This window comes from Rissa tridactyla, chromosome 9 (genome assembly GCF_028500815.1).
Source record: "Rissa tridactyla isolate bRisTri1 chromosome 9, bRisTri1.patW.cur.20221130, whole genome shotgun sequence".
In the NCBI taxonomy this organism is placed as follows: domain Eukaryota; kingdom Metazoa; phylum Chordata; class Aves; order Charadriiformes; family Laridae; genus Rissa; species Rissa tridactyla.
The window spans coordinates 7,381,573-7,404,284 of NC_071474.1; the positions used below are offsets into that span (position 1 = coordinate 7,381,573).

Here is a 22,712-nt window from a genome sequence, read left to right on the forward strand (position 1 = left end):
CTACTTAGCCAAACTCACTTCTTCCTTTCCTCTGGGTCCGTGGGAATGGATTTATGCAGCATTTCAAACTCCTCTTCGTGCTGGATGATGGATTTCACGTTGACCTGGACACCAGAAATCTTGATAGTAGGACCTCTTCTTTTTCCAGGTCCTTTCCCTGCTCAGCAACAAAACACAGCAACTAAGAGAACTCTTACAGAAAGAAATGCCTCTGTAAAAACGTTTAGACGCACAGAGATCAAGACCTTTCCTGCAATACCTTATTTAAACATAAGGCTATCTGCTAAGGTAGGCCGAAAATCTTAAGTTTTGTTTCACTAACTCACTTAGATCTGCAATCCGAACACCTCCCGGTATCATTTTCTTAAAAATACATCTAAGTACCCTGGAGCTGTTCCTTCAGTAGTTTTGTTCAGCTGCAACAGGCAGAGACCCAGCGTGAAATCCAGCCCCTTATCTCCAAACCAACAGAACAGCCGCAGAGTGGTTGATGATGCCAGCTCCGACAAGTGCTAATTGCGGATCCAGCTTTACCATGGAGTACACAGCACCAGTTTGATCACCAGTCCCAGGAGCAGTTCAATATGATCTGCTTCGCCTTGTGGCCCGGCATTAAATAAGCTGATGACTTCAGCCTCTCCCCACGAAAACTCATGCTCAGCAGAAGGCAACAGACCCAAACGGCACTTTCCATTCTGAGCAGAAGACTCAGGGGTTTCCCTCCGTTGGTGAGGGCTGCCTGGCAGAGATGGGATGGTTTAAGTGTGTGCTTGTTCTTTGCGTTTAAGTTGCAGTGCTGCATGCAAAAGGGCTACAAAGTAGGGCTACAAAGCTGGTGAGGCGTCTGGAGGACAAACCTTATGAAGAACGACTGAGGGAGCTGGGGTTGTTTAGCTTGGAGAAGAGGAGGCTGAGGGGAGACCTCATCACCCTCTACAACTGCCTGAAAGGAGGTTGTAGAGAGATGGGGGCTGACCTCTTCTCCCTGGTGACAAGTGATAGGACGAGAGGAAACGGGTTCAAGTTACGTCAGGGGAGGTTTAGATTGGATATTAGGAAACATTTTTTCACTGAAAGGGTTATTGAACATTGGAATAGGCTGCCCAGGGAGGTGGAGGTGGTGGATTCACCATCCCTGGAGGTGTTTCAAAAAAGGGTAGATGGGGCACTTAGGGACATGGTTTAGAAGTGGCTTTTGTCAGGGTAGGTTAAAGGTTGGACTCAATGATCTTAAAGGTCCCTTCCAACCTCAGCAATTCTATGATTCTATGCCTCCCTGCCCAGCAAGGGAATGGTTTTCTCACCAGCTCCATGGAACTTGCCCCAAAAGCACCATAACAGCAGCACACAACCCTCTTGCTCACCTTCACCTGGATTTTCTTTCAGCTGCTCCTCGTATTCTTGCATTGCTGACACACAGCTATTGTGGATGAGTTCCCCTAACCGTTTCAGATCAGCCACAGACTTATCCACCAGCTCAGCATCCCGGGCAATACATTCCAGCCTGGGAAAGGGGAAAAGAGAATTAAAAGTTTTGTATTTGATACAGCGTATCTCCTCCCAGTCACTCCCCGAGCAATTGTTTCATAGCTTTTACCAGTGAATGCTGTATATGTATGAATGTAGGAAACCTGCTGTCCTGCACGAGTCGAGGTCATGCAGGAAACAACACAGTTTTAGTCTTTTTTTAGGTCCGACAGCTGCAGTACAGTGCAGATGTAGTGTAACTGATCCAATCCTTTGGATTTTTTTAGTATTAAAGCAAAGGTGAGAACTGTCTACCTTGGGTACAAGAGGTACCTTCTGTGACTGTCCAGTCCTCCTTCATGCTTTCTCAGTTTCATATTAACTCCATTTGACGGTTAAAAGCTGCCATCTGCTGTCCCTTTTGCCTGGCTGAAGTTAGTAACATCAAGGCCCATACACAAGCCTTGTATTTCACAACAGTTTCACAACCAGCTAAAAAACCACAGCCATTTCTCAGACTACGTATGCAGGGATCCCTGCCTCAGCTCCGAGACCTCAGCAAGGGCTACAGCTTTCCAGACCCAGCACATGTGCCCATGTCCCTTCCTCCCTCGCTTACGCTGGGTCACACACTCGTGCAGGGCTCTGCAGACCCACGCTCGGGGACGGTGTGTGCCTCTCCCTGCTTCCCTTCAAGAGGGATATGGCAGCAAACGAAAGATGCTCTGAATTCAGTCTTGAAACTAACGTGCATAGAGAAGCTTGGCAAGCGTTTTAGGTAGCATTTGCTGCTCAGACAGCTGCTCCCTCTCCTTCCGAGGCAGAGTGGAAATGCCCCAAGGGCCAGACTGCCAGCAGGATGATGCTGCGCACGGCCCGGCGCCACTACTGCTCTAGCTGCTTTTTGGCCAGCCTTCATCCCTGCCCATCAACTGAGACACGAGGGACCGCATGGCAGTGCTTGGGTTACTGACCACACAGCAGCAAGGCTGGTGGAGGTTGTATCAACCACCGTGGAGGTTGTATCAATCACCCACAGCAACGTGTGGATGGTCGTGCTTAGAAACGCAACGTCCCCGCTGCAATTATCCTCCGGAGCAGGGCCAGGTTGAGACTTACCGTTCAAGAGGCAGTCCAAACTTCTTGTAAGCCTTGATAAACCTAAGCAAAAAGCCAAAAAAAAAAAAAAAAGAAAAAAAAAAGAGAAATTAAAGCAACTGCCACACAAAGTGGGAACACTATCACAAATATGCTTGAACATATTAATTACAGCCTGCCACGCTATCAACCTTGCATTCCACGCTGATCAGCTAAGCATCACTCAGGACTGGGAAGCCTAATCCATTAGCCCCCACGAACAGTTTTGTGACCTTGGCTGGAGAAGAACACAACATTATTATGAATGTTGGATGTTTCACAGATGAAGAAAAAAAAAAAACGGGGAGCCGTAAGCATAGTGTAAAAAATAAATTGAAAGAAAGCATTGGCTCACGCCATGTTGGTAATCATTAACTTCATTTTTCCAAGGAGAAAAGAGGCATTAAATCAATGTCATTGGTAATTTTAACGCTCAGCCTATAAGTCTAACAACCCATCAGAGAAGAGCCAAATGTGGTGCAATCCATCACAGAGGTTTGCAGACAAGGATTGCTATTTATTTTTATGTCTTATTTTTATTGTGAAAATCACTGCCATGGCTAACACACAACTTCAGGGCAAAAGTCAGACGCTGTTGCTGCAATTGAACAGTGCCTTGTGCTGGGATCAGACCCAATGGCTTCAACTACAGATTATTTTTAAAATGAGTTAATTTTTTCCCCTTCTCTTTTTCATCTTGTGCTCTTTCTGCCTCTTTCTGCTACATGACAATAAAGTAAACAGCTGCCGTAGCTTATATCACAACACCTCCTTCCTTCTCTATGATTTCAGGGCTACCACAATCTGAAACGTCTGACCATGTCCTGTTTAAAAATACATCACCTTGGAGACAGAGGGAGAAACTCAAGGAAAACATACAACCGTGGCTGAACATCTGGTCAAAGCCATAAAACAAAGATCTTTGGGAAAGGCTCAAGAGTTAGGCGATAGGAGAAGAAAATAATGCTCTGGAATTCAGCCCCCAGCTGACTTCAGGGACACAGTGGATGAGAAGATACACAACTGCTGGGACCAACAAGACCAGTGCTTCTCATGGGGTCATTTTGCCAGAGCTTGCCTTTCACTTAAAGCTTACGTCAGCAGGCCTACTGCCAGAAGAGTGTCAGGAAGGCCAGAGTCCTTGGCTTGTCCAGCTCTGTATCTCATGGCACCTAAGATCTCACGTGTGATATGGAATTAGCTCAATCCACTTGGCCCAGGAAAGGCAGTTACAACAAAGATTCATTTCAGGAAGGTACCAGCTTTGCTCTTGCCTAATTAAAGACAATCCAGTCCATTTTGCACAGACCTGAATATTGAGGTCATCAGCTGGGAGCTAACTGAATTATACAAAGATGCAGAAGCTGGCCAAACGAACCAGCTCCACTTAACTCACCGTTGTGCTTACAGGCGGACACCTCCTGGATTAATCAGGGCTTTTCTCCACCTGTGCAGGATTTCTATATTTGTTTTCAGCACTAACCTCCTGATTTCAGCATCAGTAAATCCTTCCACAGTATCTTTTCTAACACTTCGAGGACGTCCCCTGCGCTTTGGTCTCTTCTCGTCATCAGTATCATCAGTTTCGCTTTCTGATCCAGATGACCTCTGAAGCCTTCTCTTAGTTTCTGCATCTGATTCACTGTCATTTGTCTGAGCCTGTATGGACAAAAAAAACGAGCAGGACAGTTAACAACTGCTGATCTGCCAACTTTTACTGTCCCTTCCCAGGCACCAGCCCCATTTCAACGTTCAGATTGTAAAACACCTTGACACCTCTTCATGGAGATGCAGAAGCCCATGTAACCAACCCAGAGAGGCTCCACACGCTTGCCGTTTCCAGCTAGCTAAGGCTCTGGTGGTCATCCTCCCTTTACAGCCTTGCAGCCAGCAGTTCCACAACTGCATTTCCATTTACTAAGGTACATTCATTTACTAAGATACGTTAAAACACGTTGATCATCATGGTTTTGTGCCACAGTCCCTTAGGCTGTTTTGAAAACCATGACACCTCAGAAATTAATCTGGAATCATCCAATACAAATTATCCTTCTCTCTAGTTTTCACGTTAATATTTTTCCCCTGCTTATCCCACAGAAGACTTCATAACCCCTCAAAGTCCCATATCTTAGCAGAGTTTCCTCGTACAGTCTGTTTTCCGTTGGACTGGGGTAGAACATAACACCTAAAAAAAGGATTTGAGAAGATGCCATCTCTTTTGCCTGCAAAAGTCACATTTTGGCAAGAGCAGCCCAGGGAGCTAGAGAACCCAAGGGAAAGAAATAGCCGGAAAATGGCATAAACTGCAGTAAAACCTGCGTTATAGAGCTGGATATTTTGCCCTGTGCTCACTACAGGTTCTCTTTACTTTGTCTGCTAAGACAAGACGAGTCTTGCCAAGTCCAATGAGGGCCCTCACACTGCATTAAAAACCATGGGCACAATGCATGATGCCAACAAGAGGTCAATGTGCTACCTCTGTGCTTTACTCCTAAACAACTTTGGAGGAGGCAAAGAAGCACTCAGATGGAAAGAAGAAGACTTCCCTTGAGCGTTGCCTTTACCAACTCTAGCCTCTTGCCTCCCAGCTCCTCGAGATGGGCCATACCTTTTTAGTCGAGCTCCGGATTCGAGGCAGCATGTAGATTTCCTCCAATTCTTTCTGCCGTTCTTCCTCCTCCACCTTTTTCCTCTGCTCCTCTGGAATGATATCGTCCCAGTCCTTCTGCGATCGCTCATCCAGCTCTGTCTCTTCCTCCTCCATGGTTGCAAAGTTGGCCACCTTTCATAAGCAAAGGAACACTTTTAGAAATTCCCTCCCCTGGCAGGAATACCCCAGAGCTGTCTGCTAAGCCTCAACTCCTTCCATGTAGGAATTTTGCCAACATTTCCATAACTACTTTATAACTGATCCCTATGTCACTACATTCCTGGTTCCTTGCCACGTCTTTGGGCTAACAGCTTTTGAGAAAGTACGTGCAGTTTAAGAAGTACTGCTGAGCCTCTCTAAGTTATCGGTTTTGTTTCCAAATTTGGTAAATTCTGCATTTTATTCACAGCCTTCAAAACCACGTACTTGAAATGAAATTAATACCTACGTATCTCCACAGCTACCGAACCCAGACAAGCCCTCAGCAAACTGCTTTGTACAGCTCACCTCTCACTGGGCCTGATTTGTCCTGTTTGTTACTGACCTTACCACGGTGGCAAGATGTGGGGAGCCACATTCCCGCGCGCCAGGACAGAGCCTGGGGGTCCATACCTTGAACTGGGAGAGGAGCTCGTCGGTGGCACTGGTGGACACTTCATTTTCTCGTGTTTCAGCCAGACGCAAAATCTCATCGATGTCCATCTCCTACCGGTCAGAAAGAAAGAGCGATAAAGCGGAGGGTGCCGAGCGCAGCAGGAAATAAGAGGCTTTGAGACCAGACTGGTGGGGTGCAATAGCTAAACACGCACTGTGCTGATACGAGCTAAATAAAGTGCAAATATCCGCAGGGTGTCATCACCGAGGGCAGGGATGAACTATCTCAAGCGGTACAAAAGAGCATAAATAAGGGTGATAGGACAGAAGAAAAGGAACACCAAGGCTGCGCAACAGGGAAAATTTCCAGATAGTGAGATGTATGAACTGGGGACTGTTTCCCTCGGGGGGAAGCTCTGCTACTCGGGCCATTAAGAGAATTGGTTGAAGCACTCAATACTAAACTGTCAAGCAATGCTGCGCTGAAGCAGGAGAGAGCAACCTATCTGACTTCACTGTGCTGACTCCTGCCTCTCTATAAGAACAACCAAAAAAGGATGCTGAAGAAGTGCTCAGAGGAGGCAGGGAGAGGAGCTTTCAGCAGGCTGTGCTATAACTAGCTAATGAATCCTCGGGAGCCAAGGGACCGTCTCGGTGACCATTACTATTTAACCCCCTGACAACAAGGCTCTCCTCAACCCCCTGATCTCCCAACCCCAGAGCTCTCTTCCTTCAGCTTCTCAGGACTCACACGTGCCCCCGTCCCTGACCTGCTCTCACTCACAGGGCAAGTACAAAGAGGGAGCAAACCCACACGATCCCCCATGCAGACCTGCAGAGGACTACAAACAGCTTATGTGATTTCAATTTCAAACTACCTGAGGCTCTGACTCTTCCCCTTCAAGCTCCTTGAAGAGATCTTCGGCTCCAAATTTCAGAATAGCTGTCAGCTCCTCTTTGTTGAAAGGATTTGAGCTGCAAGAACAAATGAGAAGGAAAACGTGGTTTGAGCTGTTAAGTCAGCACTGCTACAGCACAAAACCATACCAAAGTTTTTCCTAATAAAGCAAGAAGTAAGTTTTCTACCCGGCAATATAAAAAGCCTTTTTATTCAGTCCCTCATCTCTTTCCTGCTCTAGCACAGACAACTACTGTAAAGGGAAAAACCTCCATCTGCTGGGGGAAAATGGGGGGACTCTGAGGTCACTGCCAAATTGAAGCTGTTCCACGATCACTACCAGGTTCCCTCAGACCAGGATGATCTCTGGGAGGAAGACAGAAAGAAAAACAAGTAATGCATTAAAACTAGTTTTTTTTTTATTTCTGATCATCTTATTATCCTATATGTCTAAATTAATGGTTGCAGGGGAAGCTGCCACTATTTATTAGCCTTCTGCCCTGTATCCTACCAAATAAATACTGGGAAATACTAGCAGGTGAAGCTGGTTATGCCACATGTTGCACCAGACATTTCTGTCTCCTGACACAATCACTTACTTGGATCGCCCAGAGTTGTTGTCCAGAACAGTGCGGCCAGTGGTGTCCATACGCTGGATCACCAAATGATCCAGCACCATTTTCTTCTTGGCCCGCTCAATGATCTCCTCCTCTACCGTACCCTTTGTGACCAAGCGGTAAATATTCACCTGAAGGGCAAAAAAAAAGAAGAGGAGATAAATTTCCTGGGCTTGAACATGCTCTGCTGACACAGCGATGCATCGCTCAGTTGTTTTGCCCGAGACTGGTCCGCTGGGACGGTCTCTTCACGCACAGATGTGTCTTTTTAGAATGAAAACATGCACATTCTTTTATATCTCAGGGGGACCAGTTAAAATCAGGCTGTTTAACACAGATCTTGTGTGTCTAAGCACAGAATAAAAATCTTCTGAAACAATCACTTTAAATCCAAAATTATCATCAAATTTTCATATAGCTAAAAGAACACTAGTAAAGGTGGATGTTCTACTTTCTAAGTTTTTCAGGACAAGAAAGAACAGAGTCCACTAGGCTGAGAAGGGTAATGCCACTGGTTGGGTTCTTGGTTTTGAACCATCCCAGAACCCGAAGCCAACAGAAGAACCTGGCATCTGGCAAATTTGGGCTGATTTTTCATTTCCTGGCTTTTAAATGAGCTTCCCTTGGGTTGGCAGTACTCTCTGGAGTCAGGATTGGGGGCAAAAAGACCATGTTTTCAGAAGCTCTGGTGAGGTAGGAGCCCATTTAGATGCACACACTGAAGCCACAGAGAAAACGACCCAGGCAACTCTTCTGACCTGCTTTTTTTGTCCAATTCGGTGAGCCCGAGCCTGAGCCTGAAGATCATTTTGGGGGTTCCAGTCCGAGTCAAAGATAACAACAGTATCAGCAGAGGCCAAATTAATTCCCAGCCCTCCAGCTCGTGTTGACAACAAGAAACAAAAGTCCTGGGGGGACACAAAAAAAAGGCATCCGTGAGTTAGCCAGCCTGTAACTGCGGACGTAAAATAGCAATAACTTTCCAAAGCTATGCAAGGAAACGGAGGGAGGGCTCTGTTGCAATCGTGCTTCTTAAAACAGAAAAAGGACTTCCTTCCCACACACGCTGCTCATGCAGGCTAACCACCACTGGTCTTTAAGCCAAGGCACAAGGTGAGGTGGTGCCAGAAGGGGTGAAAGATGTGCTCTTACAGGAAGGGCACAACATGGATTGTTATGGGAGAGCAACGCAACCAGCTCAGGGCGAGGGCAGCTTGGAGTCGCTATTGAAGGTCAGACCATGCTGCCCACCAGACTCCTACAAAGGCAGCAGGCAAACACATGCTTTTTGTTGCCTGAAGCCCGCTGGGGGTGAGATCAGCAACTAACAGACTGTTTGAGTCACTGCCCAAGGGCACGGGGTGCCAGGTTAGAGCCAAGATGCCTGAGCCCTCATGGATGCCCCCAGGAGAGGGGAAAGGGCAGCTTCTATGGGGATTCTTGCTCCTTTCCCACCCGCACTGCTGTCTCCTGATCACTTTTGTTTGTTAGCTTTCCCACAACCATGAAGCACCTAGCTGCATCTCCTGTGTCAGCCAAGAATCCCCCTCCAGTCCAGGCTTCTGGAGTGAGGAGACGTATTTCTCACGGCTGGGCTGACAGTGCCACCAAACAAGTGCCTTGCACCAGTGACTGTGAGTCAGCAAGCCCAGACGAGAGGCTCGAGATGCCCTCTCCTATTACACTGAAGATTTTCACCTCCAACACCAGACTCCACTGCCTGCAGACATTATAATCCCCCTTTTGCCTCTGCCATTTCATATCCAAAACCAGTTTCAGACCGCAGGAATCGTTTAGCAACTGTCTCCTTCCCCACGACCATGGGGAGAGAATTGCTAAATTCTGGCTCTTCCCAGCCTCTTTGGGTCTTTCTGGAGACGTGACTTGCAGCCCTGTTCTTTGGGTGTGGGAGATTTAAAATAAGCAACATGGCTAGTTGCAAAACCTGCTATATCTGTGTCTTTAAAAGTATCCGGGGTCCTGTTAAAATAAATGAACTCAACTGATCCTGTCTTGGCAGGCAGAGCCTGCGGCTCAGCTATAAACGCCCGCTGCACGGGCAGCCCACCCGGCCCCTCCTGTGGCAGGACATCCCCAGCTGCGGTACCTCAGAGCCGTCAGCGTTGAAGTGGTCCAGCGCCTGCTTTCGGATCTCCCCTTTGATCGAGCCGTCCAAGCGCTGGAAAAATCAACAATAATGATAAAAGAAAGAAGGTAAAGGAGCCCTGAGGAACTGCTGCATCCAAGCCTCCTTCCCTGCCTGGAGCATTTAATCATTAAAAATAGCCGCCAATTAAAAATAACTGCACTGCTTTAGCCTGCTGTGTCGCGAGGGCAGGACGGTGGGTACGCTCAGGCAACAGTCACACAGCGGGTGACACTGCAGCTCCCGTTACAGGCTCCCAGCCAGGGTCTCTGTGTTCGCTATCCTCTCCTCAGGGTTTATCACAGGACACACAACCCAAAGCCTGTCAGAGGCGGCGTTTTGCAGAGATGGGGCCACACTGAAACGAAGGGACTTCCCAGTTCCCTCCAATGTATTTCAGTAAATGCAACCTGTAATCCCAGCAACGAATCTCTGGGAAACTCAGTGACTCCCATTGCCCAGGCTCCTTCTGCATTTTCTTGAGTTTTCAAGTGAACCCCGCTGTTTTCCATGCTGATGTTTCTCACCTGAAAAGGGTAGTGTTTGATAGTCAGGTACTCCGCCAAGATGTCCAGCATCCTCACCATCTGGGAGAAGATCAGCACTCTGTTGCCTCTCTCCCGCAGCCTGGTCAGCAGCTTGTCCAAGAGAATTAGCTTTCCACTGCTCCTGATCAGAGACTGAAGAAGTAACCGTCATTCCAGCTGATGCTTTCCAACCTTACCCTTAAGTGCACTACAGAGACATGCAGAGATGTGGTTCTTTTGGCGTCATGCTTCTCCCGTACACCTCTCATCAAATCATCTGGATTTACAGAGCAGAGGCCACACGCAAAATGAATCATCCAAGACAGATCTTATATTGCATGCACCTCCCACTCTAGATGGCCACAAAACGTTGCCTACAGTGAAAGCAGAGAGCTGGAGACTCAAGTGGCTTAGCTGTGAGGACTATTTCTAATGGAGAAGGCACAGAAGCTAAAGCTTCACCACATCTTATCTTGGTGGGAGAACAGAAAGAGGAAAGTTAAGGAAAAAAGGTGGTAACCAAAGACACGGCCCACCTGCAGGGTCTCAAGGCCATTCTCCCGCTCATTTTCCTCAGGAGGCTTGATAAGATAGCAGTGGTTGCAGCACTTTTTCAACTCCATCACAATGTTCAGGAAACCAGATGTGCTCCCCCTCGTTCCCTTTGAAAGAGCTTTGTAGTTTCTTGTCAAAATCCACCTGCAGGCAGGAAAACGAGAAGTCCAGATCATTTCACAGTGCAGACTGGGCACGCTGGAGCCTGGGAGGAATAAAACCTTCAGGGACATCTTGTTTAGGCTTCAGTCTGCTCTTCTACAGGATACTGCTGTTTCCTCACTAGAAAACCTGATGTTACTTTCCTCTTGATATCATTACAGCTTATCATTAAACAGCACCACAATTTTGTGAGGTGCTTTACTTGCATGTTACCCAAAACCCCACATCGCCTCAGTCGTGCAAAACTGGCCAGCTGAACTGTATCCCACTAAAAAAGCATCTCCAGACTACCACGGAGGAAAAGATACACGAGCCCTCCCCCTCAGACTCCTGCTACAGGGGATGGCTGTCACGCTGCATTCTGAAGGACAAAGTATACTGAAACATATTCCCAAGGCACGTAGAAAGATGTGCCCATTTCTACTGGCTCTCCCAGTAACTTAATAAACGACTCACTTGTAATACTGTTTCTGCAAAGCAGACATTTCCACGCGGAGGATCTGCTCCACTTTGGCTGGCAATGATTTCTCCACATCCTTCTTCACTCTGCGCAGGAGAAATGGCTCCAGGACTTTATGAAGGCTCTGGTAGCCATTCTCTCTACCTTTTCCGTGATCCTCTTCAAAATCCTCCCAGAACTCAAATCTAGCAACAGAAACGAGGAGCAGAGACGGTTCAGAATACCTCTTGTCTTATTGCACCAAACATCATCTACCGGCCATACTCCTGCTGCACAAGACAGATCATCAATTTGATGGAGGTACAGTGGAGGAGAAAAGGTTCACTCTGCTCTGGCTAACAAAACAGACTGGGAAAGGCAGAAGCTCTCTGGGCTCAGGTATCTTCCTAACATCTTATCTTTGAGCTCCACACTGACTCCCAGGACCCAAAATCCCAAGTTTTTTAGCATTCTGCTCTGCTGTCTCCTGCTGGCGTTTACCTGGCAGCAGTTTCTGAACTTTCCACAGTGCCCTCCCCTAGGCAGGGCTTTGACAACTGGACTATGTTTTACACTGCTCTGAAGGCTTTTTTGGATCGCTTCTTCCTCCAACAGCTCCTTTGAAATGCGGAGATCTGCTCTTCTCCTCCACATGGGAGACCTCAAATCTCTCCATTGTTCTTTCTGTGATCCAGCAAAAAGAATGTGGGAGACAGCTCTTTTTGCAAACATAATTTTGGTGAGTTTAGGGGCTTGCTTGTCTTAGCCCATTTTGTTTTAAAGAAAACAAAACATTTGTTGTAACGTGGACACGCAAACAATTGGCTAGACAGCACCCTCCTTGAGCAATACTCCTAGAAACTGCCATAAAATGGTTGGCGAGTGTGGCTGAACCACAATGTACTGGAAACCTCAGAAATGGTTGAGATGATTGCTTAAAACAAGTTTAGCTTTTTAGAGATGGCTCTAAGACAGCAGACACATTTGAAAGACATGTATTAGGTTTCCCCGTTCAATTTGCTGCCAGAAATGCTCCTTGTGTTAGTCATTTAACCTCTGATTTTCCCACACCAAACTGTTCCCCTTTCATTGCTCTAACGCCACTGGGTTTAATTCAGAGATTTAATTCAGGGATTTCTGCCATTCTGCACTCCCTCGAGTCTATTCACTGCACAAGAATGGACACAGAGGTATTTTTTGAAGGACCAAAGGGAGACTTACTTCTCTGGCATGATGAAATGCAGCAGGGACCAGAGCTCCTTGAGTGAATTTTGAAGCGGGGTGCCGGTGATCAGCAGCCTGTGGTTGGACTTGAAATCAATCAAAGTTTTGTACAGCAAAGAGTCGTCATTTTTCAACCGATGGGCTTCATCCACGCCTAGAAAGGCCCAGTTAATACTTCCCAAAACAGCCTGGAGGGAAAAAAGAGAAAAAAAAAAAAAAAAACCAGGCCCCAAGGAGACGCTGGGTCAGACAAGCCCCATCATCTTGCTCCATGGCCAGAAAGCACTGCAGCGTGTGCTTTCCAGGGCGTCCTGCCCCATCCCTAGACTAGTTTTGCCTCCCCGGAAAGGAAACGTGAAAATTAGCCATGCCGTATAGCACTTCTGCCATATGCGAACAGCCTTTCAGTACGTATGCCTGTTTTAAATCCACCTTTGCTTTACCCGGAAAGCACAGTCCTCCCCCAGCCCCCTACTCCTCCCTTTCTCCATGCCCCTGGGGTCCTGCTGTAGCACCAGCTCCACTGGAGCAGGAGAGCAGGTGAATAAGCCTATAAAGTTAAGGTAATCCAAGAGTTTTGAATTTTATTTTTTTTTGCATTAGTATTAAGCTTTTTGTTTTCTGCTAGGACTCAGTGACGCGCTGATGAGCCCTGAAGACAGATTTCTTCTAAGTATAAAAATGCAGATATTATTAACACTATGGCTAGCGGTTCAGTGTAATGTTTTGCCCTCTTAACTAGCCTAATTAAACCAGGTAAGATCCAACTACTGCCCTGCCTGGTGTCTTACAAGTAAAAAGAGTAACACAACTGTGCAGTACAAGAGTGAAGACACTATATATAACCACGTCCCACGTTCCCTCTGCATTGCTGGCAAGCAAAAGCAAATAGCAGCTATAGGTTCTCCATCACCACTGAGGAAAGAGGTGAAACCCCCTAGCTGGGGGCTGGCTTCCCCCTTTGCAAGCGAGAGAAAGTCTAAACAAAAACATCCTTGGACCATTACTCACCTTATCCTTGAGGAGGATCTCGTACGTTGTGATAAGCGCATTGAATTTCAACCTTTTAGACTGAGAGTGGATCCACTCATATTCACGTATCTGTGAAAGGAGACAAATGTTAACTTTAACCAATGTTATTGAAAGGAGTTAACAATCATTAGTTTGGTGTAGATATAGCCAGAGACTCCAACCGAGCCCAAAACTTTGTTGTTCAAGGTGTTATTCGATGAGTTCAGGATGCCCAAGGAGCAGCTTGGTTTAGTGCACAGGTGGTTCAATTGCCCTTGCACAGGTAACAAAATAAGGTCAAACAACTTGCTGTGGTGACCTTACCCTCATCTGCCAAATGAATGCATCATCTCACTATTGACACGACTAGACTCACAACATTTGTGCGCTTCGTCGTCTGAATAATTCAGAATGTAGGAGGCAAGCACTTTCACACTGCTACACTCCTTACTGCAGCATGTTGCCGCCCAGTCCAGCAGTGGTTTCCAGACCCTCCGAGGGAAGCCAGTACTCCTGCGCTCACTCTAAGAGGGGCAATAAGGTAGAAAAGCCCCTGCAGCGCTGAATTATACCCCAGTGCTCAGCTACACCAGCTCTAGCTGCCTGCAGCACTGCCACTACTGTCCGTCAGCCTCTCCAGCGGAGAGAAGCTGCTGCTTTGCACCCAGCGTTTCTACCCAGCCCCACACCCTTTGCTTTCCGATTACACACCATGTTCCTGCTCATGAGGTCCCCGATGTAAACCACCACATTTATCTCGGGCGCCCACACTTCAAACTCTCTCTGCCATGAGGTGAGAGTGGACAGGGGCACCACCACCAGGAACGGGCCATACAGCTGGTGCTGATGGAAGAGGTACGACAGGAACGATATCGTCTGAATCGTCTTGCCCAGGCCCATTTCATCAGCCAGGATCACGCTGTTGTTCCTGGGAAAGAAGAGAACAAACATAAATCCTGTCTAAGCGCGTGTTTCCACCACTGCTAATTTATTATTATTGTGCACCAACACGAATAGCAATCCATGACAGGGACACAAAGGAGGCAGCGCAAAAACATTTATCTGAACACTTCCAAGTGGATCCCCGGGACATCCAGACTGCACATGGCACAACAACGTGCAAAAAGGTACAGGCTACGATCACTCCAAACTGGCAAGCAAGGACAAAGGCAAAGGGAGAGGGCAGTCAGTGGCCTAATTTTAGAAGGACATTTCTCAAACACTTCAACGAGTGTTTAAGCATGCCGAGCCAGAAACCTTTTTTTCAGTTAGGGCAATGGAAAATTAGGGCTGATACGGAGTAGGCTCACACAACAGCCAAGTCCAGCATGTGAACAGGCCCAGGGAGGGAAAATGCTTTTTGTTTTCGCAAAAGGTTTCTTAAGTTCATGCTCCAGATAGTTCCTGCTTGCGGTGTCTGCAATGCAGCTGGGCATGGTAACGTGAAATCCTTCAAGCTCCAGAAGCAGGCCGTGTAAAGACCTCAGCCGAAAACAAGAGGACCAGATCCTACTGGGACAAAAATCAGGAAGCATAAAACGAACGTGGCTCACTTGCAGTGGTGACCAGAGAACCACATAGCATCGACACGTACTTGCACCACGAGTGAGCGAGCCAGTTGAGGCCCTCCAGCTGGTAATCTCGCAGCTCCAGGTTCTCACCGCCAATGTAAGAAGGCTGTTTCTTCAAGGCAACAAACCTCGGCCTCTGCTTCAATACCTGGAAAAGACGATGCTGTAAGCCCACTGAAGAAAAAGACAAAGTAGGGTTGAAAATTCAGCAATAAATGTGTATCCGTTCATTGGTTAAAGTCTGTCCACATTTTCCTAGCCAGTGCTTGTGTCTGCAATTCAGATAACCACTCCGCAGCGTTGCGTTTCGCCTGCTGTCCTCTGGTTCTGATGACCAGAGCTGCGAGTCCCCCCAAGAGTGCACTGTGCTGTACATAACGCACACGAGATGGAACAAGCTCCACTTTCTTTTTTGTCCTGGTTTTTTTTTTCTCCCATTATCTCTGTCCCTCTCCTCCACTCTACCAGCATCTTGCAGGTTTTCTCTTTTCCCAGGTGTGCTGTTTTTTCATCCAGCTGATATTAAAACCTTGCGTTTCTGCACCAGCTCCTTCTGAGGAGGAAGCATTTTGCAGGATTAATTAAGCCTCCCACTCCCCAGGGGGACATAACGTTTTCACTGTGCATGGAGTAAATGAAACCAAAAGGGGGTTCACATCTCTGCCTCAAGTACAATACAAGAACAGCAAACAACCATTCAAACACTGGTGGGAGGATGGGAGAACGTTCTCCGAAATTTACCCTGACAAAACTTCGCATTCCCACTGTTTGCGCCATCACCCAGCCTGAAGAAACCCAGCAACGGGAGAGAAGAGAAGGAAGCAAACCTTGCAGTCCCGGGTAGGGATCGTTTTGGAGTTGTTACGATTGTTGAAGCTGTCGATGCAGTGCTGGAATTTCTTGCTTATCAGAGCCTCATCTTCCCAGCTGCACTCGGCATAGGGCAGCCCCATCCACTTACACAGGTATTCGGGGTCATTCGAGGATGTTTTGCGACTGTTTGCTGCAAAATATCCAAAAAAAGAAAAAAAAAAAAAAAAAAGCCTAAACCTCAGCAACGGTGGTTCTGTGGCTGAACCACAAAGGTGGCTCACAGGGGCAGTCAGAACCACCCATAAACCACAAGACAGGTCTCGGCTAGTAGGAAAAGTTTAGAGGGACCAAAAAAATGCTCCTTTACCTGGGAAATCTGAATGTCCTGTCGCAGACTTACTGGTCTTCACAGCTGTGTTTGGAGAGAGAAGGGAAGGAAGGGTTTGGAGTGCAGGCAGCCAGCAGAGGGAGCAGGGCTGGCAGGCTGTCACTGCCGCACACCCCACTCGTTTTCATAGGAATTGTATGGAAATAACCAGTTAAACAGCTCTCCAAGCCAATTCCCAAAGCAACTGGATGCCGGCACCTCTGACTGACATGACTGTGATATTAGTGAAGTGCTCGGTAAGTCCTGTTTTTATTTTTAATAAGTAATCATGAAAATCTAAACCCTAAATTGCTCTGCAGCCTAACCACATCCTCAACCACGTCACAGAAAGTGGTCTTCACAAAAGCCAGGCCTGTACTGCTGCTTTGGATGCAAACACCTTGCATCCAAAGGGATGAAGTCAAAGAACTTCAGCAGCAGCAACTTCAAATTCCCTTGGAAATTAGTGTATCATCCCATACTCCAAGGCAAGGAGAGTGATTGACTTGTATTGATTGTAAATAGAAATCTGTAAACCTGGATTTCCACTGCTCAAATCCCTGAATTTCGCACGCTGAAGTAGACTTAATACCATGGTTTTTTCTCCAGAGATACTGGAGGACAGGGAAGAAGAGAGCGCCATTCTGCTGTCACTAGATGTTAAAAGTTCCCACATCTTTACGAAAGCGTTGGGTTCACTTACCAATTACTCTCTCCACTATTTGATATTGTTTGTTCAGCTCTGAAGCTAGCTCTTGTTGGCAGTTGAAATATTCTACATCTTCAGGTGATACCTTGCCCAGCCTAGATGCAAAAAAAACCCAAAACAAACAAACAAAAACATTCTAATGTTTCTGTCATAATGCTCATGGAGGCCACATATAGAAATTCTACTTTCCTATACAGTCCTGTCATTCAGCCAAGCCACAGAAGCAGACTACTGCTTATATGACGTGTTTCTTAAAGCTTCCCATAATTATAAATCATTACTGAGAAGCAAATGTCGTAGACGTTCGTACTGTCTCCCTGTCAAATGACACCTTATTCTGCAGCAAGAATCAGTCTCAAAACCAGAACTGAAGCTGCTACTCCAGCTTTATCACTTTGGAAACACACTGTAGCTCCCCTTATAGTTCCTGGGGAGGGTAGACAGAAACTGATACGAAAACTTGCACACAGAAAAGCCCATAATTAACAAGGGTTAATAAGGCCGCAAGCCCTCATGTCACCTCTCAGGCCAAGACAATCCGTGCACCATTTATTTGTTGTCGGCTACCCCGATTTTTAAGCCTGGGAAAGGCAATATTGTGGATTTCATGCCTCTTCCTCTCTCTTTCAACACCATGGCCACAGACATCATCTTTATGAGGGGGGACTTTCATCAGCAGGCAGAGAGACGTGAGTTCTGTGCACTGAAAACAGTTGCTTTGAACGAAACATGCTTTGCAAGAAGAAATCAAATGTTGTCAGTCATGACTCTGCAAACCTCTGGCTAAAAAAGATTTGCCCAAGGCCAAATTGCTGGTTGAAGTAAAGCATACCATTGCTTGATCTCCTCCTCTTTTTTCTTGAAGTTTTCTAGCTTTTTCAGGCCTTTCACTTTCTGCTGCTGCAGGGACTCTTCACTCTCCCATGTGCTATGGATGTATGACCAGCCTTTCCATTTGATCAGGTACTGAACTTCTCCCTCATCCTTTTCAGGATCAAAGTCAGCGCTTGGGTTGCCATTAGCTTCAGTTGCATACACGGTGGTGGAAGCACCAGTGGCTGCAAGAGAAATCAGGCTGCAGTCGGTACCTTTGTTATCAAGCACTGGACATGAGCTGCATTAGAGCAGAAAGTTCTAATACATCTTTTGTGACAGCACAAAGAATATCCTACAGATTTGCAGCCCAGCAAGACAGGCACACAAAAGTTTTCTATACAACAGAATCTTTTTAAATCTCTCTGTCATAAATGCCTTTTCTTTAAGTATAATTCAGAGGTCTCTTGAAAACGTTCGCGACCATTCAGTTTTACAAAACCACTTTTGTAAGGCTACGAGAACAAAACACCAGCTTTATTTTCATTACGGCTTTGTCAATGGAGCTATGAAAACTGACTCTACTGAAAGATCTATTTTATATTTCGAAGAAGAGAAAAGCAAGAATCACAGAACAATGACTGCATCTTTAAAACGCGTGCACGCTGAATGAAAGCTGCCAAGCACATAAACTTGACGTTTTAGGTCTTTCAGTACTAGATTTTACAAAAGCTGCTAGAAGACATAAATAAGAGGCATAGAGGAAAGGGTGAAGAGCACTGAAACAACCCTTGGCCCCACTTTGAAGTTGCAAAGGCATTGCACCAGCTCAAGAGAAACTGTGAGTGCACATGATTGACATCAGAAATAAAGGCTTTTTCCAGAACTACGCACCTCCTTTTTTTCCAAGCCTGATGTCCAAGACTTTCTCAATAGTTTCACTGTTGTCTTGTTGTTCATCAGCTCCTTCCCCAGTCATCTCTATCAGGTCATCAGAATCCGTCTCAAAATCATCATCCTCTTTGTAACTGAACAAGATCAAAACCAAACTGATAAAAAGCCCTTGACTCTTCCCAGTCCAGAAACACACAGGACGGCATAGACTGGAGCGAGCCTTCTCCAGCATCTCTCCTGTGGTTCAGTGCACGTTCAGCATGTGCATTTCTTAAGTTAGCCATTCAGCATTTTTCCCCGAGACACTCAGATAGCTACACTTCATCAGACTAACGCTCTGTCTCATCCGTATAGTTTTCCTGACTACGGTCAACACCAGATGCTTCATAAGGAGGTGGTACAATCCCTGCAGCAGAAGCAAGGCCATCAACAGAGAAAGTCTCCTCGATCCGGTGAAAGATTATTTTATGTTTAACAACGGAGGTTGCAGAACACTGAAAGGCTGTGTGGGTGCCTACAGTGCCCCAGGAACTACACTTCTCATCTTTGATGAGCATTCAACCACCAAAAAATATTCTTTGGGTGGCTCTTTGCAAGTTCCTTATTAGGGCTGCCAAAAGGTGAGAAGGTATATTGTGGAATGGATAATGCTTTACCTCCACCACGTCTCAACGCTCTGTCCCAAGGCATTACCTATCAGCCACTCTCAGGCAATTGGTCCAATCTAGCACAGCTCATTTTACTCATTTTAATCGATTATTTGTAGTTCTTAATCACATCTTAGAGTGCTTTAGAAACATTATGCAAACCTCCTCACATTTTTCTAGGAGGGACTGGTATATATTCCCTCTTTTACAGCTGGCAAAACCAGGTAAAAAGAAGTCAGGTGTTTGCAGCATGAACTGTCAGAATAACCCCATCTCAGCCAACGGATCTCTGCAGGGCAGAGGAGAGTCTCTCCGCAGGATCACGCAGGGAGTCAGGGCCCTCTGGCGCTCCCTCTTTCCCAGCCAGCCAGCTCTCATCATCAAGCAACCCCACACTTCTTGATACCTGACATTTTTGGCTGCTCTTCGTCGAGTTTGTCTCTTGGGGGTCTCATCATCTTCGTCATCATCATCATCTTCAGATGAGTCTGGTTTCTTTCTCTTCTTCCCACGCTGGGGTTTGTGAGGTTTTTTAACACTGGTTTTGGCCACTGTTCTAAAATAAGAATTAATAGAAAGTCATAACACAGTGTGTTTTACATACATATCCATTTTAGAAATGTCTTTAAGAAAGCATGAATCTCAAATATTAGACTCCTAGGGATTTAGTCTAACTACCATGGAAACCACTGCATCACTCACCAGAGCATGAAATGGGTAAACAAGAGAGCAACTAGGTCCTAGGCTTACTAGGTCAGAAACAAGGTTAATATTGCAGAAAAATAACCCAAACATCCTTTAGTGACAAATAAAGATTACCTCTCCAACCCAGCACAGGCAGAAAAGACATACGCAGAAAACGAGACAGACTGAACCAACCGCTCCTTACCTCCTTTGGCCGGGTCTTCTTGCTTTAACTTTCTTCGGTTCAGGCTCACTCTCTCCACTGGTGCCTTGCTCCCCTCCATCTTCATCCTCTTCTTCACCAGAGACCTCTCTTTTCCATTTATTTCTATGGTCAGAAACGTAGGTCACGAAGGGTAATCATATTTCAACACAAATACTTGGCTAAGCAGATATCCAAGCCATCTAGGTTAATACCAGCGGGCCATAATTACGAGAAGAAGTTCGAAACTGCACTCTTGGTTGCGTTCAGTGCAACACACAGGGGACTTTATGGTGTGATTCCCTGCTTTTAGGAAGAGGCCTCAGTCACCGCGGCTTTAGTTCACGGAGGGGCAGCGACCTGGAGTGAGAGTGTCTCTTAACACATACTACAACAGTGCTCGTGGCAGAGATGTACTTCTTACAACTGGGTAGGTAAATGCTTCCATTTATTTATTTTTCCCTTTCCACTTCGGCCTTTCTGAAATGAGCTGGAAAAATCTTAAGAGAAGTGCTCACTTTCACTTGCGGAGTATGAGCCACAACATGCACAGTTACACGATCTCCTTGTAGCCCGGAAAACGGAGCGAGAATTCTCCTGCCACCCCTAAATTCAGGCAATCAAAGTTTCCAAGCGTGAAGCCAAATCACACCATACCATTAGTGGAAGGAAGCACGTTCTCTGTGGGCAATTCAGAGCAAAGCTGCAGCTCCAAAATGCCCTTTGAAGGACCCCCTCGTCTCTCTGAGGGCACGGCAGAGAGTCCGCAGGGGTTATTCCCCTTGCCCAGGAGAGGTCCATACTACCACAGTCCTCCCTGCACTTTATTATATTCCCTCCTACGTTGATGTGTACAACTAAATGAAAAACTAAAAGACAAGAAAGAGGAGAAAGGGAGCAGGATCACGCAGCCGTGCGTAAGCTTTCTCCAGCAGGCAGCTTGCAGTTCCCTTCAGTTCACTTTAGTGTTTGGAAAAACTAAGAGGCACTTATCAGATGGAAAAAGGCAGTAAAATATGACTGTAAGTGAACTCAGTTATGGTGATCAGACATCCAAAATACCCTCGATGGAAGTTCTTTTGTTTTAGCGGAGGATTATAAAAGATAAAAGAGGATAGTAATTTAACATTTTATTCTCTATTAATGAAAAAAGTGGGGGGAGCAGGGATTAAACTATTTTAAGTATCTCTGAAGGAGAATAAGTGACCTGATGGAGAAGTGAAATACTGACAACAGAAAGTGCATCTAACTTGGTCAGATTCTGTCACGGGCAAAGTTGGAAAATATAAACAAAAGAAAAGCTGGGAAATTGCCTCCATCTGTAAAACCCTATTCATAATTCAATTTCAGTCAGCCAGAGTACTATTACTGGAAATATTAAATAATTTATTTTACAAGCTCTCCATGTTGACAACGCCTATCAAAAAAATCCAATTCTATTATTCTGAAAAATAAAACAAGTCAAAGTACCACCATTCAAAACCCTTTTCCCTAGAAACTTACGGTTTTTTCATTTGCTTCTGGCCTCTTCTTTTTGGGCTCTCATTTTCAGATTCGCTACTTGCCTTTAATTGAAAAGAAAGAAAATCAGGTTGTAGACTTCACTCCGGACTGTCTCCCCAAGGATGCAAGTGAAACGCATGCACACGGTCTGAGCCCAGGCAAAGCCCGGCTGCTCTTGCCCTGCAGCGCTGGAAGGATGCTCTGGTGCGACGGGGGCTGCAAAAGAGCAGCTCCCCAGCACTGTCCCCTCTGTGCCACCTCGGCTGGAGGGTTAATGCCACTTGAAGAAGGTAACTCTCTGCAGAAAGGCTGGAGAGATCTACTACATCTGTCCTGGAGTGCCTGAGCTCGGGATGCGCAAGGCTGCCACCTCTCAGCATCGACCTCGGATACCTGGCAGCTGCTGCCTCAGCAGTGGCAGTGGCCAGGCAGACCTGGAGTGTGTGCAATGCCCCGGTGGATTACAAAACCAAGGGCTGAATTTAACCCACCAAACCTCGCACCGCCCAGGCGCTGGAGGCAAAATTAGAGAGAGCTCAGTTTCTGCCGCCTCTGCTGCAAGGTGAGCATCGCTCCCGCCTGATGAGCTCAAGGACCCGGCAGCAGCGTGACTTTGTGTTTCCTGGACGGCACTTTCAGGTCCTGCCGCAGTGCCAAGGCTCAGCTATTTCACACGGCTTCCAACCGAAAGCCCCATGGCTGAACGTACGCCCATACTTGCCATTTTCAGCAAGAATCCTGCAATATTTGGGGGCGTTCAGGCTTAGTTTCTGCGATTGCAGAAACTTTCGCAGCCACAGATATGCACTATGATCTCTGCCTTCATTAAAGAAACTTCCTATAAGGAAGGAAATTCTTATAAAAAAACAATATTCTCATCATAAGAGCATCCTTGCTTTCCTGTTTGTGTATTTCTCCCACAGCAAAAGTCGCTGAGGACCTGACTGGGTCAGAGCCATGTCCTGCTGCTTTCCCTCCTCCTAATCCTCCAGTCTCCACCAGTGAAGTCTCTCTGGCTAAATATATCTGGAGATATTCTAACTACTTGCTGTAATATTTTAAAAGTGGGCGTCATTAACTCC

General features: G+C 46.4%; 1 protein-coding gene across 11 annotated transcripts in view; it reads right to left on the bottom strand.

The window, feature by feature from the left end:
• Window positions 1-22,712, bottom strand: part of CHD2 (chromodomain helicase DNA binding protein 2) — a 92,511-nt gene that overhangs the window by 11,505 nt on the left and 58,294 nt on the right. For 9 of the 11 annotated variants that reach the window (XM_054214817.1, XM_054214816.1, XM_054214821.1 and 6 more), the window contains 25 exons: window positions 21,631-21,692; window positions 20,131-20,253; window positions 19,648-19,797; window positions 18,595-18,728; window positions 17,720-17,945; window positions 16,882-16,982; window positions 16,179-16,223; window positions 15,826-16,001; window positions 15,022-15,146; window positions 14,139-14,355; window positions 13,428-13,517; window positions 12,414-12,604; window positions 11,210-11,398; window positions 10,573-10,735; window positions 10,037-10,189; window positions 9,471-9,542; window positions 8,122-8,271; window positions 7,346-7,494; window positions 6,727-6,823; window positions 5,867-5,959; window positions 5,213-5,386; window positions 4,088-4,263; window positions 2,587-2,628; window positions 1,365-1,504; window positions 19-157 (listed from right to left, as the gene is read on the bottom strand). In XM_054214817.1, the coding sequence (XP_054070792.1) occupies window positions 19-157; window positions 1,365-1,504; window positions 2,587-2,628; window positions 4,088-4,263; window positions 5,213-5,386; window positions 5,867-5,959; window positions 6,727-6,823; window positions 7,346-7,494; window positions 8,122-8,271; window positions 9,471-9,542; window positions 10,037-10,189; window positions 10,573-10,735; window positions 11,210-11,398; window positions 12,414-12,604; window positions 13,428-13,517; window positions 14,139-14,355; window positions 15,022-15,146; window positions 15,826-16,001; window positions 16,179-16,223; window positions 16,882-16,982; window positions 17,720-17,945; window positions 18,595-18,728; window positions 19,648-19,797; window positions 20,131-20,253; window positions 21,631-21,692 (3,377 nt within the window). Of the gene's footprint in view, window positions 1-18; window positions 158-379; window positions 740-1,364; window positions 1,505-2,586; window positions 2,629-4,087; window positions 4,264-5,212; window positions 5,387-5,866; window positions 5,960-6,726; window positions 6,824-7,345; window positions 7,495-8,121; window positions 8,272-9,470; window positions 9,543-10,036; window positions 10,190-10,572; window positions 10,736-11,209; window positions 11,399-12,413; window positions 12,605-13,427; window positions 13,518-14,138; window positions 14,356-15,021; window positions 15,147-15,825; window positions 16,002-16,178; window positions 16,224-16,881; window positions 16,983-17,719; window positions 17,946-18,594; window positions 18,729-19,647; window positions 19,798-20,130; window positions 20,254-21,630; window positions 21,693-22,712 lie in introns of those variants that run through there. The other 2 variants (XM_054214825.1, XM_054214824.1) reach the window with 2 other exon arrangements.